The sequence below is a fragment of the Furipterus horrens genome, unplaced genomic scaffold (assembly GCF_987537825.1).
Source record: "Furipterus horrens unplaced genomic scaffold, mFurHor1.1.pri manual_scaffold_2, whole genome shotgun sequence".
Lineage (NCBI taxonomy): Eukaryota > Metazoa > Chordata > Mammalia > Chiroptera > Furipteridae > Furipterus > Furipterus horrens.
This window is the reverse complement of record NW_028327172.1, coordinates 40282634-40300965: the sequence shown is the minus strand read 5'-3', so window position 1 is coordinate 40300965 and position 18332 is coordinate 40282634. Positions and strand designations below refer to the sequence as shown.

At 47.1% G+C, this 18332-nt stretch overlaps 1 protein-coding gene across 3 annotated transcripts in view; it reads right to left on the bottom strand.

Annotated features, from left to right (window-relative positions):
- DENND2B (DENN domain containing 2B) overlaps positions 1 to 18332 on the bottom strand; it is a 107613-nt gene that overhangs the window by 26017 nt on the left and 63264 nt on the right. For all 3 annotated transcript variants that reach the window (XM_090264224.1, XM_090264237.1, XM_090264231.1), the window contains exons 3-4: positions 8417 to 9676; positions 4108 to 4244 (exon numbers count right to left, since the gene is read on the bottom strand). In XM_090264224.1, coding sequence (XP_090120350.1) covers positions 4108 to 4244; positions 8417 to 9676 — 1397 coding nt within the window. The remainder of the gene's footprint in view (positions 1 to 4107; positions 4245 to 8416; positions 9677 to 18332) is intronic.

Genomic DNA, 18332 nt, shown 5'->3' with positions numbered 1-18332 from the left:
CATGGCTGGAGAAGTCAGAGCTGGTGAAGAGTTAAGAGGGACAGAAGCAGGAGACAGAAAGCCAGGGGGGGCTGCAGACTTCCACCTGCATTCCTTCCCACACAAATTCCCGGAGGCAAGGCAGCCCCGCACTGCCCTGGGGGAGGGAGAAGAGGTAGACCCTCTTCCCTGGAGGCCTGGCCCTGAGCAACCCCATCTCTTCTCATCAAGCCCAGCTGGGGAAGCCAGAGGTCTCAACCCTTCCCAGCTTTGCTGATGAGATAAGGGACAAGGGCATTGCCAAGAATTTTTGCTCTGAGCTCTTTTAAAGGGACTTGTAAGAGCCCAAACTTATGACAGTGAACCTCTAGAAGGAAGAACCCGGCCTCACCGGGCCCTGCCCCGACTCCTATCCACAGCTCCTTTGGTGCCAACACCCTCCCTCTCAACACACACCCAACTGGAAGAACCAGTTAGGAAAGGGGTATGCAGACATGCGTGCATATGCACGTATGTGCACAGGCACTGATAATTCCTCCAAACAGAATCCCAAGTTTCCTGGACCACACCCATGGCTAGGGCCCTGGGTCTGCGCTTCTCTCCCCAGCCCTCTCCCAGCTGTTTCCTCCGGTACACAGCTTCTCTGCCCCCTACCCACTCACACACACACACACACACACACACACACACACACACACACACAGTGGAGAGAGGGCCAGGATAATGGCCCAACTCCTCCCAGCCCCCAACACACAGCACGTCAGATGGGGAGCTCTAAGGAACCAGTTGTTACCCACCCTCCAAGCCTGAGCACCATCTCCCAACTGCCAGGGCACTGCTCCCAGGGCTGTGCCGCTGGGCTGCAGCCTCCATTCTGTTAGGTGCCCTCTGTTCCTTGCTGCTTCCCAGCCTGGGGACAAATGAGAGAAGAGGGCAGAGAGAGAGCGCGCGGAGGCTCAAAAAGCTCTGCAGTCGGGCTGACTGGCCTGTCCCCAGCTCCCATCCCACTCAAGTTCCTGGAAACTCTCCCTCAGCCCTAGCTAGCTGACAGGAGTGGGAATCTCTGCAGGAATGCAGCCCAGGCTCCCTGGGCAGGCGCCGAGGCCACTCCACATAACTCCCTAACAAGCTGCTTCCTTGGGTTGCATTTTTAAGTGTCAGGCTCAGAATGCAAACAATTACAAGGCTTTGTAGAATAGCTGCATCTTCCGGGGCAGATGCCAAATTGGACAGGTAAGAATTAACAACCCCAGGAAGCAGCAAGGCAGTCGCTTTGTTTTTGAATCCCTCTATTGCAAATTAGCAGGATAAGCCTCAGCCTGTTTTGGAGAATCCCACCCCAGTTCCCCAGAAGTCCTGCCTGGTGTGGGTGGGAGGCCAGCAAACTCCCAAGGCCCCTTGTTCAAGTCCACTGCTCACAGAGAAGACATGATAGTGTCTGGGCCAATGGCCCTCCATCTCCAACAGACAAGGAACTCCAACCCAATCAGCTGGTCCCCAAGATGGAGATTTAGCATGGGTGCTCTCCCTTCCCAGTCCCATTATCACACACTCCGACAGCTTCTGTCCCTCTGCAAATGAGGGAGCACAGACAGAACCACAAACGACCGTAACCGCACAGAGCACAGCTGGGCCAAGAACAGAAACGGGCTCCTGGGAAGTCAGAGGCACTGGTCAATCCGAGGAAAAAGTGAAACTGACATTCCAAGTTCAGAAACAAGACCCCCCCCACCCCCCCCACTATAGCCTCTGGAGGAGGGTCCAATTTCTTGGGGCCTGTCTCCAGGGATGGAGAATCTAAGAGAAAGAGATATTTTTCTTCTAGCCTCCCTGGTCAGGTCTAGAAATTCAGACTGGGCTGCTAGGGGAGATAAAGAAGGACAATGCACCCAGGGCACTGAACAAACTACAGACACTGAAACCCACCCTTATTCCACAAGGCAGAGGCAAAACCCAGGTGCCTGGATCACTCCCCTGCCCTCCCTCCTATACCACCTCCCCCTTTTATTCTTCCCTCAATTCTCTACACAGGCACCAAAGATCAGACGCTAGTGAGCGGCTAAGGAACATGCCGCAACTCCAATGTCACCCCGCACCAGCCCTTACGCCTGGTTCTAAATCAGCCATCCGAGAAGTGTCCAGGGAGCTCTTCTATTTTCTTGCCTCCTCATGCCACATTGTCAAGTGGCAGAAGTCCCCTCTACTTGCCTCTTCCTTCTTGTTCTCTCTGACCTGACCTAAGAAGGCCCAGAGAACAGTTCTGTTACTCATGAAAGTGGCCCCCAAATTCTCACACACACACATACACCCCCACCAGACACCACCCCCAAACAACCCCAAACAGAGTGCTAGAACCGTGGAACTCGGGACAGTTCAAATGGTTTAAACGTCCCTTTCTCTCACTTCAGTTGTGTTGATGCAAGAGCATCCTCCCGCCTGCAATCCCGGGGCAGCACAGAAGGGCTGCGAAGCATCTCAGAGAAGAGAGGACACTGAGGAGCGCGGTGTTGGCAGTGCCTCCTCTGCCCAGGGCTGCAGCCACGAGGGCTGTGGGCAGCAATGACATCACAACCTCTTCCAAACTAGATGAAATAGGAATTCACCCTGCGGCAGGGGTGGGGAGGGCGATGGGGTGGTGCCTCTGACCCCCACAGCTCTTGGCCTCAACGTTGGGTGACCAATGGGCACCCAGCTTTTCCCCAGTGGTAAGGGAAGAGGCCCCCCGTCCCAAGCCCTCTTGCTGTCCGAGGGCTGTCCCTCCCACAGCCTTCCTGTCATGACCTAATCTGGGATGGCCACATACAATCCCATCGTCACTGGGACAGCAGTGCCTGTGGGCGTCTGAGCGCTGCTGCTGTTGCCCCCCAAAACGCTGGCCCCGCAAGTTCTAAGAAGGAAACAATGAACCTGATGGCTCGGATCAAATGAGGGAATAGATGCTTCTCTAGCCTAAGATTCCACAGTCCTGTGAGAATCCAGAGGGGTCTCCACTAGGGCACTTCTCTCTGTGAGTTCACCAAGACCATGTTCTCCGGAGCTGAGAGGGTGGGCACATGCGCGAGCACACCGCTTCCCTTCTGCCGCCTCCACTAGGACGCACACTGTACTTGCGCAGAATGAAAGCCCCCCTAAAGAGAATGAGGCCAGATTTTAAATGAAAGCCAGAAATAAACCCAATCCAGCCTAGATTATTGAGTTTTTACGGACCCTTGAACACAAGTCTGCCAACACCACGTCCTCCTGGTTGTTGGAGGACAAGTCGCCGTGTCGTCTTACATTTCTGACCTTCTGAGCAAGAGGAATTAACAGTTGCAGACTATCTTCTCCAAGATGTTTATAGAGCAAACAGCATTGGAAGACAGGAATAGTGGCTCCCTGCAGGGCAGAGGCAGATCAGATTCCTGACCGGAGTAATAAGGATAATGTCTCCTTATGGGCAGGTTTGCTAGTAGCCCTTTGAAAACACTGGCATTTCCTAAGCTGTGGGTGCAGCCTCTACCTGGACCTCCTTACACTGCCCACGGGACTCAGGAGTCAGGGGAGCGCATGCTGCCTGCTGTGCCAGGAGTAATAATGTCCTTTGTCCATGACCCAGGTGTCCTGTGTCTCTTGCCAGCATCTGTGACACTGGGACAGGCTGACCTTGTTAGCCTGCACGTAGACTAAAATCTCAAGATGCTTTTGCATCAAGAAACTAGGCGCTGTGCTAGGTACTTTGATATGTATTTAATCTCATTTAATCCTAGTAATAATCCTATGAAGTAGTATCGTTTCTATTTTCCTCTTATGACATCGTCATCATTTGAGAAAACAGAGGCTTCACACAAGTTAAGGGATTTGCCTAAGGACACAAGGCTAAGGAAGGGCACCTGCTGGATGCCAATGGCTTCCAAAATAAAAGAAAGGGATAATGTGGTTTTCCTTTTTTTGCGGTCCCAGAAGCCCTTTGGGCTTCAGATCACTGCTCAGCCTTTGCAAGCTACTTCTTCTGATGACCACTTCCTTGAGAAGTTGCAGCAGCTGGGCCCTGGCTGCCCACAGTGAAGGAAGTAGAACCTGGGAATGTCCCCCTTCTCTCCTGTTCTGCCCCCAGAGATCACCCCGGCCACTGCCTCAGCCACTGCTTACCCACAATATCTTCATAGGCATTCTCTTCTAAAGTGCTTTTGGATCCAAACTTGGGTTGGTTCTCGGTACCATTCTCAGTGGGAGAAGAGGGGTACAGGGACTGGAGACTGGATGCATCCTCAAACTCAAAGGATTTTCTGTGGATAGCAAGAACATGAGTCATTCCGCAGAACTAGTTTCCCGCTGCCTTGGGGAACGGCCATGGGCAACAGCAAAGACCAGAAGTCCTCCTCACAAGACGAGCTTCTGAGCAAAGCACCAAGATGGATCCAAACTTACCTCCCAAATGAAGAACTAGATGGTCTGAAAGGCCCCAGCCTGGGGACTAAGACTCATACCCATAACAAGCAGCCGCAGGTGAGAAGGGTGCTGTGTGTCAGAGGCTGTGTCGAGTGCTTCACTTGAGTTAACTCATCTCACTAACTGTCACAATGCCGCTACTGGGGACTATGCCATTTTACCAGTGAGGAGATGAAAGCTCAGGGAGATGAAGTGATGGGCAGGACTCGCCCATGTGTGACTCCAGGGTCTGAGCTTTTGACTTGGGCCTCCAAGCCTGGAGAAAATCCTCCTTGAGAAGCATGTGCCTTCAGTCTCATAGTGTGTCTGCATCCCAGCGAGGGCTCCTACCCTGAGCTGGCATTAAGGGCTCAACATTGGACAGGTGATTCCCAGGGTCGTTTGGGGGTTGGGGAAACAGCTGGTGGTGGGTGGTTTGTTGGAACCAGAAGGGCTGAGCCCTCAAAACTAATCACACCACTTCTGAAGTAGAACCAGGAGAACAACCTGCAGTGTGAGGCTCCTTCCAAGACCCAGCTTCCCTTCAGTTGGTCACCTGCTCCTTTCCAACCCCCAATCACCTTCCCAGCTACTGCAGAATTTCAAAATCACAGCTTCTTAGCTCCCCAGACACCCTGACCCACAGTACTTGCTGCTCCTCTCCTTCATTGGGGTGGTACTTCCCTCCTCTAAGACCTGACCCCAGCTGCACCCTCTCCCTCTCCAAGGCAGGTTCCCAGCAAGCTCCTGGGAGGGAGAGAAGGCAAGGCACTGACTAAATTCCTCCTCTCACCCACTAACACCTCACTCTTCTTTTGGGTGCCATGAGGCCTTTTGGCCAATGAAGTCCTTTCTCTCTTGTTTAATGATCAACTCCTGCTGTGAATCCCGGGGTGTGGGTCAAGGACTGAAGGTGTCCTAAAGGCCATACCTTGTTCTCAGCTTGCCTGGCTTCTCTGTGGCACTTGACACAACTGAACACTTAACACTGCCATTGTCCCCCCTCGCCTCTATGACACTGTCCCTCCTCGTTTTCAACGGCCTCTCCAGCAATTACTTTTCAGGCTCCGGGGAGGGACCCCCTTTCCCACTTGTCTTTCCAATGCCAGAATTTTTCAGAGCTCTGTTTGCAGGACTCTTACTTGCCTGGCACTTTCTGGGGCCAAATATTGATGGCCATCACCAGAATTACCATGTCTACCACGATGATCTCTGTCTCTGGCCCAGACTTCTCAGCCAGTTATATATCCAACGGGTGAGTGCAGTGGCTCCTGAATGTTGGCCCTCAGACCACAGCAGAGGCAACATCTTCTGCAAGTAGTCCTCAAGTCAGCAAATAAGACACAAATTATGTTCAGCCAAATTATCCTTGAAAATCCCTCAGGAAAGTACCATATCAAGGACTAGGACACTGTCTTTCATTAAGACTAATATAGTCAGTTTCTTCCCCAGATTTCTTAACAGATTTCAGTTTTCTTTAATTTAATGATTTTTTTTTTTTTTTGAGAGAGAGAGAGGGAGAAGGAGAGAAAAGGAAGCATCAATTTGTTGTTCTACTTATTTATGCATTGATTGGTTGATTCTTGTATGTGCCCTGACAGGGGACAGAACCTGCAACCTTGGCATATTGGGATGACCTCTAACCAATGGAGCAGCCCGGCCAGGGCAACAGATTTCATTTTCTTTGGTTGAATACCAGAAGAAATATTGGCTTACATCTTTTTTAATTTAAAAATATGTTAAATATAAGAATCATACCTGGCACAACAGATACGAACTTACCATCTCACACGCCTCAGGGGAATATGCTCGCTGTGTGGAAAGGGAAACAAAACAGCCTGTACTTTTTAAACCATTTCTCTTTCTCCCCCAGGGGCACAGATTTAAATTTGCCGAGTTGATTCTTCTATGAAGTGAGTCCACCATATATGGTATATGTGTGTGTATATATTATATATAAATGCAATGTGTGGGGGAGTGTGTGTAAAACCTTCAGGCTCATCTCCTGTCTCCCCACCCCATTATTTCACCTGTCTAACTACTTTCTGATGCTCTAAATTTAGCTCCATGAGGAGGCTTCCCTCTCTCCCCAGGCCAATTTCGATGCCTCTCCTGCTAACTCTCTGCAGGGTCCTACCCTAACACAGACCATGGCATGTAGCACAGCAGCTATAATGTATTTACGTATCTATCTCCTGCACCAGACCATGAAGTCCTTGAGTGGAAGCACCTTGTCTTATTTGCCCTTGTGTCCTCTTGACCAGCACAAGGCTCAGTACACAGCAGGCTATCTATGTAGGTGTTTATAGAAATGGATGAAGACAAAGCAAACACTCTTGGTAGCCTGTTAAAGACTTGAAGAGTCAGTGAGCATGTGGGGTAGGCCAAAGCACGGGATTATCCTTGGCCAGCAATTTGTGGCTCATGGGTTCCTCCTGCACATGGCAGGAAAGTTTCTATTGGGTTGGCTAAAAAGTTCGTTTGGTTTTTTTCTATAAGATGACTCTAGTAGTGCTTAGTTATCTTTAACTTCATTTGAAACAATTTTGTTAGATTGTACAGTGACAGCTGTCATATCAGCATGCATTTAAAAAGAACTTAATCAAAATTGATGAATTTTTGTGCAGCCATTTTAATATTGAAGATGGAAGAAAATACGCAATATTTTCAGCACATAATGTGTTCTTATTTCAAGAAAGGTAAAAATGCAACTGAAACACAAAAAAAGGACTTGTGCAGTGTATGGAGAGGGTGCAGTGACAGACTGAATATGTCACAAGTGGTTTGTAAATGGAACAACTATAATAGAACAACAATTAAAATAAATAAATAAATTTTTAAGTGGTTTGTGAAGTTACATGCAGGAGATTTCTCGCTGGACATTGCTCCATGGTTGGGTAGATCAGTTGAAGCTGATAGTGACCAAATCAAGACATTAATTGAGAACAATCAACATTATACCATGCAGGAGATAGCCAACATACTCAAAATACCCAAATCAATCAAGTTACTGGTGAAAATACAAAATGTGCCTTATTTTATGGGAAAAAAAACCACATGAACTTTTTCGCCAACCCGATCTATGAGACACAATATGCTGGATGAAGCCTGAAGTACGGGGTTAGATTGATGAGTCCCCAGAAGTGAAACACACCTGAATGCCCATGTGACTTTGGGTCAGAGGAGAAAGGCTGAGGGGTAGGAGCACAGGCCTTCCAAAGGATGTTGGCTCACAGTCTACCCCAATGCAGAGAACAAGATGCCTGTCAACCTTGACCAATTCCAACAGCTCCAACTCCCAAGTCACCATAATTGTGGTGACGGCTGGGTAGTCAGGGTCAGGAATGCTGAGACTGACCAGGAAAGCAATGTGAGTCTCAGAACAGGTCATTCTTCAACATGGCTAATTGGTAGATAAAATGTTCTTTCACTGCCATTTCCCATCAGTCTCCCCCCTTCAGGATCCAAGGATCCCCTCTTCATACAGGCCCAGAGTTTCTACACGGCCAGGCAGCCCTCAGGAAAGAGGAAATTGTGTGAAGTATGTCAATACTACTATGTTCATGATAACAAGCAGTGGGCAGATAATGATGCGCTCAAAGAAATAAATTTCTAATGCTGGTACTTCAGGTAGTCACAAGGCTAAAATCCTACTGGTCTAGGGACTGTCTATTCTATCTAAAAGTAATGTGGCCCTACCCTTCCCAAAGACGATTAAGGAAGTTCTAAGAGGGCTCAGAAGCCAACTCAAATCCAAAGGCCAAATGTAGCCAATGTCTTCAGTACAAGGCATTTGGAAGAAGCACTTTCCCCCTCCCCGTCACATTTACGTATCCTTCGCCTCCAAGAGTCAAAGAACAATCTCTTTTCACCTAACCCATGTTACCACCTACAAATTATTTGGTGCTTCAGAACTTACAAAGCACTACTGACTGTGATCCATGACTACAATCCGCTCCTGCATCCTCCATTGAAAAGAAAGCCTCCGTGCCCAGCTATATATATAAGATGCTGGAGGACCACACATTACCTGCTCTGGGACTTGCGGTGACCTCGCATGTCCTTCTTGGGCCTCCGGGTGACTGGTGGGGCTGGGGTGGAGGGCAGGGGAGGTGGAGCAGCAGGTGTGGGCGAAGGAGGTAGACCATTGCTTGGCTTACTCTTAGGATTCTTGTCAGCCTCATATTCAAAGGTGCGCTTGGGTTTGGGGACGGGATTCACAGCGGAATCAGGGGAGCTCTTCAATGGCAGCAGCTGGGAACTTGGGCTATTTCCAGGGGGCCCGGGCTTAGTGGAGCCACTGCTTTCCCTTTCCAGGGGTGAGCCTGCCTCCCCCCCAACTCCAGCCACTCCTCCTGCCCGGCTGCCAGCGCTCACACTCGCGCCCCCTGTCAGTTCCTCCAAGGTGCCCAAGGTCCCGGTCTTCCTTCTTCCTCGGTCTACACTGTAGCAGCTGCTGGGGAGCTGGGGGAGTCCCCGGCCTGGCTGCTCTTTCAGGGCCTGTTCAATTTTCTGGATGCGACTCAGCACTGCTGAGCTCTCCTTCCTGCTGCCATGCCCCCTGAGGAAGGCACCGGGCTCACTCCGGCCTGGCCATTTCTCCAGCCGGTAGAGAGAGTCCCGGACAGGGAGTGCCTCTCCTTCCTCCTCGGTCTCAGGGTAGGAACACTCGGAGAAGGTCCTGCTCATCCTCCGGAGGCCCTTGAAATCAAAGGTCTTTTCTGAGCTGCAGGGGGACGGCACGACGCTGGGACAGCCCACGCTGGGGCAGCCCTCACTGGCCGCCCACTCGCCCCCAGAGCCCTCCTGTTTCTCTCCACACACACTCATCCTGGGCAAAGTCTCTCGGCGACCCTCCCATGCTGAAATCTTCTCCCGGATGCCCAGGCTGTGGGCACGGGTGCCAGTGCGGTTCTGGAAGATGCTCCGTGGGCTAGATGCTGGCCCCAGGGATGGAGTGCTGTGGGCAAGGGGGAGGCAAGCAGCTAATCCCTCCACATCCTGGGCTGCCCTCTGGACATTCTCCTCCTGGTCCTCTCTCTTGCACACTGTAGGACTTCCGTCCAAATAACTGAAGCTGGTGGCCTTAAGGGGACAAATGGGTGGTGAAGTGTCTGGGCAGGAAGCTTGAGGATTTGGAGGTGAAGGCTCACGGGGGTGCCAGTCCTTGAGGAGCAGCCGGGAGCTGGAGTGGCTTGGGTACCTGCAGGCTGACGTTTCACTATCACTGAGTGGGTAGATAGGACTCCTTGGTGGGGAGAGAACTGGAGGTGGAGAGACTGACTGAGACCTAAGAGCAAAAACAGAAAGAAAAAGAAGAGAAACCAGCGGTGAGTGGCCTGACGACCAGAGGCACTGTGTTCTAATCCCAGTAACTCCTTCTTGTGAGACTCTCCAAAGTACTCTATTCAAGTAACGCACCTTCAAAGCTGTCCTCAAGGAAAGAAACAGCCCCCCAACCCCGCATCCACAGCAGGTCCCTCTGCCCAATTCAACCCCAGAGACCCTGAGGACTGTGTGCAAGACCCTGAAGCACGCAAGATCATCCCAGGAGTTCACATCTGCCAACTAGCGAACAGTATGACCAGTGGCATGCTGCTAAATGTTTAACAACCAGCTCTCTGGGAGAAACCATCTATTTGTAGCATTTACCAAGGTCCACGGTATTCCTCCTATGGCTGATTTCAAGCTATCGATGTGAGGTCTCTGAGTGGGGAGTTGGGAGGTGATGCTAACGATTAGTTCTCATGAGCTGATGCAAAGCAGCTCCAGCAAACAGTTCTTGAAGCAGCACCCCACCCCCACCCCCGCAAATATACACTTAAGCCCTTTCACCTATCTCCTCAACAAGCCCCTATCTCCCCTGATGTTTCTGCTACTGGAAAGAAATACTGCTCCTCAGATTGGGTCTTGATCAGAACACAGACCCCTGAAGGTCTCAAAAAGATCAGGAGGGCCCCTCAAGAGTCCTTTCCACTCTCAGGCAGGAGGATAACAGGGAGGGAGGACACCTCTGTAGGCAGTTCCACCCTCCAGTGGCAGCGTCCCAACAAACACGCACCAGCCAGTTCCCAGCTCCAAATTCACATACAGCTCTTAGCAAATATCGGGAATAGTTCTAATAAATGCTTTTACATGGATTAACTCATTTAATCTTCACAGTGCTATTATCATTTATTATTACCCTATTACAAGTTAAAAATACAAAGGCATAGAAAGTTAACTACCTCATTCAAGATGACTCTGCTGGTAAGAGGTGAGGCCAAGACACGAACTCCCACAACACCACGCTGGTGCTGCCATCTCTGTGAACCTCCCAGACCCCCAGGCGCGGCTCAGCAGAAACTCCCACAGCAGTGGGCACAGCCCTGTCTTAAAAGCAGCATTTATAAGTATCAGGGGATGTGCTTGGTCTTTCCTACAAGACCATGATTTCTAACAGGGATAGGAACACATACTCAGTATCTGGAAAGTACTCCATGAATGATAAACAAAGAAAGAAAGAAAAAGGTGAAGGTGAACTTATTGACGAGGACCATAAGCGTATTTCCTTTCCAGTATACTTTTCCAGTTGTCTCCTCGGGTGATTACTGTCAACTTTCAGAATTCTTCCCAAACAGTTTTAGTTCAAAGACAGCAGGGTTTTGCCCATCCTGCATGCTCCAAAGGCCTACCTGACCCTGATGCCATGGCCCTCAAAGCTGGCCAGTCCTGGCTCGCAGGCTCCAGAGAGCCATGCCACCCACAGGAAGGCAGCCAGCTGCCCCCGAGCCAGGCTGCTGTCACTGCCTTCTCACACACAGAAAACTGGAGCTGGGGTGAGTCAGGGATTGGCCGACAATTCCCTGTTGGGTCATAGCCTCTGGCTGCCCCCAATTCAACAGGAAACCTCAACATGCTTAAGTTGTTTTTAAAAGGGCAAGTCAAACAAGAGCCATCCCACGTGTACATGGGCACGGATGAGAGAAATTCTGTGCCCCGCCAAGCCATGACCAAAGAAACTCTGCTCAGCGAAGAGGTGTGAGTGGAATAAGCCTCAGCACTTCCCAGGGTAAGGAGTGGCAGGGCAAGGCACCAGGCTTGAGTCTGGGGCGGTGCAGCCTCCTCACAACAGAGCGAGGCCTTGGGTCCCTCACTTATTTCACAGAACCACAGATGCCAATGGTCATCAGCCCAGCCCAGTAAGCCAACGGGTGTCTGGGCTACACAAAGGACTCCATGTTTTAGATATTCTCAACTGGACCTAGATACAAGAATAAATAAACAAGACAAAAACTCATGTCCTCGTGAAGCTTCAGTTCTAGTGGGAGATAGCAGGCACCTAATGAAACTCAGAATCTCTTAGGAAGCCTTTTCAGACTATACATGTCTCACTTCTCCAGACATTTTGATATATGATCCCCTAGAGATATGTCTCCCCCACCCCCAAAGTAAGAATTCACAAGTCCATAAAGCTACTCTTATTCATGGGAAGGTAGGGTGGCAGGACTCCCATAGGTGGGACGGAAAAAAAAAAAAGGTGATGACCCCTGGTCTAATTCCAGCATGCTTTCAGAAAGAATCATTCTTAACTTCCCTTAGTAGCTCCAGCATGGAGAAATCCCAAGTTAAGAAATTTTCTCAATGCCTAGCCTGCTTAAACTGAGATTTAGTTTCTCTCCTCTCATACAGGATAAAACAGAGACTAGCCTTTTGTTTTAAAGGTCCTGATCTTTGTATCACTGCTGATCTGGGGCCCAGAGCTGCAAGTGTTCCTCACCCAGCCTTCCCACACAGGCAGGCCCAATGAGCTCCAGTAACTCAGGATGGAAAAGAGGGCTGTCCATGCTGACCTGGGGCACAGGCATCCCCTGCTTCATTACAGAGGGGGCATCATCCATTCACTCTGTGGCCCTAGGCATGACTTTTCAAACAGTTCAGATAAGGCCCTTCCTTTCCCTTCCCTCATGGGGCTGCAATTCTTACTGAAGAGTAGAACTCACTGCTGTCTCTCCATTTTCTGACTCTACCCCGTTGTTAGAGATGTGGCCATGGGCAAAGCCACTCACTCTCTCTGAGCTTCCAGTTTCAATTCCTCAAAATGGGGCTAACTCAGTGAATTTCAACTGGTGTGGCACAATTTTTAAAACATGTAATACCGTACCTGACCTCTTTTCCCTTAGATTCTCAAATTTAAAAATGACAACAGTCAGTTCATAGCAATACGGGCATACCTAAAAAGGATAGAAGAAATCTCAGAGAAAAAATCTAACCCTACAGCTACAAGAACTAGAGGAACAACAGCAAACAAAGCCCAGAGCGAGCAGAAGGAAGGAAACCATCAGATCAGAGCAGAATTAAATGACATAAAGACTAAACAAACAATTCGAAAGATCAACAAAAGTAGGAGCTGGTTCTATGAAAAGATAAACAAAACCGACAAGCCTTTAGCCAGGCTCATCAAGAGAAAAAGAGAGAGGACCCAAATAAACAAAATCAGAAATGAAAGAGGAGAAATCACAACTGATATCACAGAAACACAAAGAATTGTAAGAAATTACTACAAACAACTGTATGGCAAGAAACTTGACAACCTAGATGGAATGGACAAATTTCTAGAAACATATAATCTTCCAAAACTGAATCAAGAAGAAGCAGAAAGCCTGAACAGACTGATAATGAAGAGTGAAATTGATGCAGTAATCAAAAAACTCCTGGCACACGAAAGCCCTGGACCAAATAGCTTCACAGGCAAATTTTACAAAACATTTAGGGAATAACTAATGCCTACCCTTCTCAAACTATTCCAAAAAATCCAAGAAGAGGGAAGACTCCCAAACTCTTTCTATGAAGCCAGCATTACCCTAATCCCAAAACCAGGTAAAGAAAGAAACAAAGAAACCACAACAAAGAAAGAAAACTACAGGCCAATATTGTTGATAAACATAGGTGCTAAAATCCTCAACAAAATATTGGCAAACCGTATCCAGCAACACATTAAAAAGACCATACACCAGGATCAAGTGGGATTCATCCCAGGGATGCAAGGATGGTGTAATATTTGCAAATCAATAAACATAATACACCACATAAACAGAATGAAAGACAAAAATCACATGATCATATCCATAGATGCTGAAAAAGCATTTGATAGAGTACAACACCCATTTATGATGAAAACACTCAGCAAACTTGGAATAGAGGTGGCATATTTCAACATAATAAAGGCCATATATGAGAAACCTGAAGCCAACATCATACTCAATAGACAAAAACTGAAAGCAGTCTCCCTGAGATCAGGAACAAGACAAGAATGTCCACTCTCTCCACTCCTAGTCAACATAGTGTTGGAAGTTCTAGCCACAGCAATGAGACAATAAAAAGAAATAAAATGCATCCAAATTGGAAAAGAAGTAAAACTGTCATTATTGCAGATGACATGATAGTGTACATAGAAAACCCTATAGACTCCACTAAAAAACTACTTAACATAATAAGTGAATTTGGCAAAATAGCAGGGCACAAAGTCAATATTCAGAAATCAAAGGCATTTCTGCACACCAACAATAAAAAATCAGAGATAGAAACTAAGAAAAAAATCCCATTTACTATAGTAACAAGAAAAGTAAAGTCCCTAGAAATAAACTTAACCAAAGAGATAAAAAACCTATACTCAGAAAACTACATAACACTGAAGAAAGAAATTAAGGAAGATACAAATGAATGGAAGCATATACCATGTTCATGGATGGAAGAATCAACATTATTAAAATGTCCATACTACCCAAAGCAATTTATAGATTCAATACAATCTCTATTAAAACACCAGTGACATATTTCACAGACCTAGAACAAATACTTCAAAAATTTATATGGAACCAAAAAAGACCCCAAATAGCTACAGCAATCTTGAGACAGAAGAACACAGTAGGAGAAATCACAATACCTGACATCAAATTATACTACAAGGCTACTGTAATCAAAACAGCCTGGTACTGACATATAGATCAATGAAACAGAACAGAGAGCCCAGAAATAAACCCAGGTCAATAAGGTCAACTAATATTTGACAAAGGGGGAAGGAACGTAAAATGGAGTGAGAAGAGCCTCTTCAACAAATGGGGTTTGGAGAACTGAACAGAGACGTGCAAGAAAATGAAACTAGACCACCAACTTACACCATATACCAGATGGATCAAAGACTTAAATGTAAGTTGTGATACCATAAAAGTTCTAGAGGAAAACATAGGCAGGAAAATTTCAGATATCCCATGTAGCAATATTTTCACTGATACGTGTCCTAAGGCAAGGGAAATAAAGGAAAGAATAAACAAATGGGACTACATCAAACTTAAGAGTTTTTGCTCAGAAAAAGAAAATATCAGCAAGATGAAAAGGGAACCAACCATATGGGAAAACATATTTGCCAATGATACCTCAGACAAGGGATTGATCTCCAAAATATAGAAAGAACTTATATGTCTCAACACCAAGAAGACAGACAGCCCAATTAAAAAATGGGCAAAGAAACTGAACAAACAGTTCTCCACGGAGGATATACAGAGGGCCCATAGGCATACGAAAAAATGCTCAACATCATTAGCCATCAGAGAGATGCAAATAAAAACCACAATGAGATACCACTTTACACCAGTCAGAATGGCCATCATCAACAAATCAACAAACAACAAGTGCTGGCGAGGATGTGGAGGAACGGGAACCCTACTGCACTGTTGGTGGGAATGCAGACTGGTGCAGCCACTATGGAAAACAGTATGGAATCTCCTCAAAACACTAAAAGTGGAACTGCCTTTTGAACCAGCAATTCCATTGCTAGGATTATACCCAAAGAATCCTGAAACCCCAATTCAAAAGAATTTATACACCCCTATGTTCACAGCAGTGTTATTTACAATAGTCAAGTGCTGGAAATAGCCTAAGTGCCCAACTGTAGATGAGTGGGTCAAAAAACTGTGGTACATCTACACAATGGAATACTATGCAGCAGAGAGAAAGAAGGAACTCCTGCCATTTGCAACAACATGGATGGAACTAGAGAGAATTATGCTTAGTGAAATAAGCCAGGCAATGAAAGAAAAATACCATATGATATCACCTAATACAGGAGACTAATAAACAACACAAACAAAGGAACGAAACTGAACCAGAGACATGTAAACAAGGAACAGAGTAACAGTCATCAGGGGGGAGGTGGCGAGGGAGAGAAGGGGGATAAGTAGGGGAAGGGTTTAGTAAAGGAACTAGTATAAATAACCCATGGACATGGACAACGGAGTGGGGATTGACTGTGGGAGAAGGGGCAGGCTGGGTTGGGGGGAGCAATGGGGGGAAAAGTGGGACAACTGTAATAAAAAACAATAAAAATAAATTTAAAAAACATGACTACAGCCTACACAATAGCTGCCCGATATGAATAAATCAAAATTATATCTATTTTTTTGTCAGATCAGCTGTCTCTCTCTCTCTCTCTCTCTCTCTATATATATATATGTATACACACACACACACACACACACACACATATATATAGTGTGCCACAGAATTTTAGTAATTAATTTATGTGTACCGTGAGATGAAAAGGGTGGAAATCGCTGGGCTAACTACAGCACCAGGTTGTCATAATAGGTAAATGAGACTATGGACGTGAATGCTGTCATACATTATAACTCACTATGACATACTGAGTTTTTTAGCAGGTTATGTTAGGCCAGTTGTTCTCAATAGGGGGTGAGAATATCATGACCTTAGGGTTCAGGTTTCAGCATAGCCACCGACAAGTTACTGACTTTGAGCAAATAACCTAATCTCGCTACACTTCTGTTTCCTTATCTGTAAAAATGGAGGCTGACATACCTCAGAGGATTGTTGTAAAGAATAGAGACAATACAACTCAGGTATTGAACTCAGTAGCTATCACATAGTATTGCATCCTATCTTGATAATTACTAATATTAAAAAGGAGGTGACTATTCAGAAGAATGGCTTGGCAAACTTTTTCAAAACAACTTACCTCTCTGCCCTTAGATTCTAATTGTTCAGGGTAGGAAAGGAAGGCAATAAACTAAACATAGCCATAAATTCTCTGTAGCTCATGCTACCAAAAGGTGGAATCTGGTTTTCTGCCCCTTGAATCTAGACTGACCTTATGATGTGCTTTGACCAATAGGATGTGGTGGAAATTAAGTTGTCTGAGTTCCAAACTTGAGGTCTCAAATTGTCTTGCAGTTTCCCCCTTCATCCATTTGGAATGCTGCCCTGAGATTGCCATGTAAGGAAGCCAGGCTAGCCTTCTAGGGGATGAGAGGCCATGCGCAGCATAACCAAGGTGTCTCAGCCAGCAGCCAGCCACCACATGAGCCAGACACAGGAGTGAGGTCATCCTGGACCCAAATGAACCCAGCAACATGAGTGAGCCCAGGGGAAACCAGGAGAGGAAATGCCTAGTGAATGCACAGAAATGTGAGAAATAATAGATTGTGTCAAGCCACTGTTTTAGGGTGGATCGCTGTAATGCAATAGTAAAATGACGCAGGTGGGAAAGGCCTGCCACACCCCACATCTCCCTTCTCCACTTCCCCATCCACACCTGGGCTGAGTGTCTTCTCATGCGGGCTCATCCCTGAGCTGCTATGTGCTCCCTTCACCCCTGATTTGGACTGCTGCACATATTGCCAACTCACTGCACACAAGAAAGAAAAGGTCCAGATTTGTTCTTCTTTTCCCCTCCTTCAAGGTCCCTTCCCCCAAAACACTGACCCACTTGATGACTAAATCACATCAATTCTACATCCTTCACATTGCTCAGGTCTGTCCCCCTCCTCCCCATCCCCACTGCTCCTGCTACTTCCTCGGTTCAGATCTTATCTTTCACCAAGACTGTTAAAACAATCTCTTTACTTTTTTCTCTGCCTTTGGTCTTAACCCAGTTCAACTCCATCCTCTCATCTCTGACATCTTTATAAAATACAAAATTCATCATTCTTGGAATTGCCCACTACTGAGAGAATGAAGTGGAGATTCACTGGCATGGATGACAAGGGCCCCCAATATCTGGTCCCCACCTATTCTCCTTTGTCCCCTCATACTGTCTTTTCCTCAGTCCAAGCCTGCATCCTGCTCTCAGCCACATCAAACACCTGGCTTTTCACACCTCTAGGTCTTCACACATTCTGTTCCCTCTGCCTGGAATGATGGCTTGCCCACATGCACACAGCAGGATACTGCATATCTCTAGTTCCTCCATGGAGTCTCTCTTGACCTTACCTCCCACACCCAGGTGGATCATTTTGATGCCTCCACTGGGCCTGGAAAAATGTCTTTGATGGTACTTGTAACACGTCCTTAATCTATACTGTGTACTTACCTTTCTCCCTCAATAGGCCATAAGTGCACCTACTTGAAGGTGGTGGCAGTGTATTATTAACCTTGGTTGTCCCATTCTTTGCACTGCTAGCAGAATTTAGTAGGAATTAATTATTCGTGTTGAATGACTAAATCAATGAGTCAAAACACATAGTTAAAACCTGTCTGCCCAGGGCACTGTTCACAGACTTCCTTGTCTCCTTGTTTGTGCCATATGACCTGAAGAACACACAGAGAGGCACACAAAGCCCTCAGTGCAGCATGGCATGGCCGTCGGTCCCCAGAGCCCTTTGCCACAAGGCAAAAACAGTAGACTGGGCCAAGAGTCTAGAGACCTGGGTTTTCCTCTGGTCCTGGTTCCATCATTGCCTGGGTGTGCTCACGGGCAAGTCACTTAAAAATTCTCTGAGCCTCAGGTTCTTTATCTATAAATCAAGGAGAAAACACTGGCTCTGAGATCCTGGTATACTAGCTGGGTGACTAAGGTGATGTAAATTTTAAAAGTGTTTGGGCACCACAAGTAGTTCCATGAAGGTAGAAGAAATATGAAAGAAAAGTACAAAGCAGCTAAAAGACAACTAAGA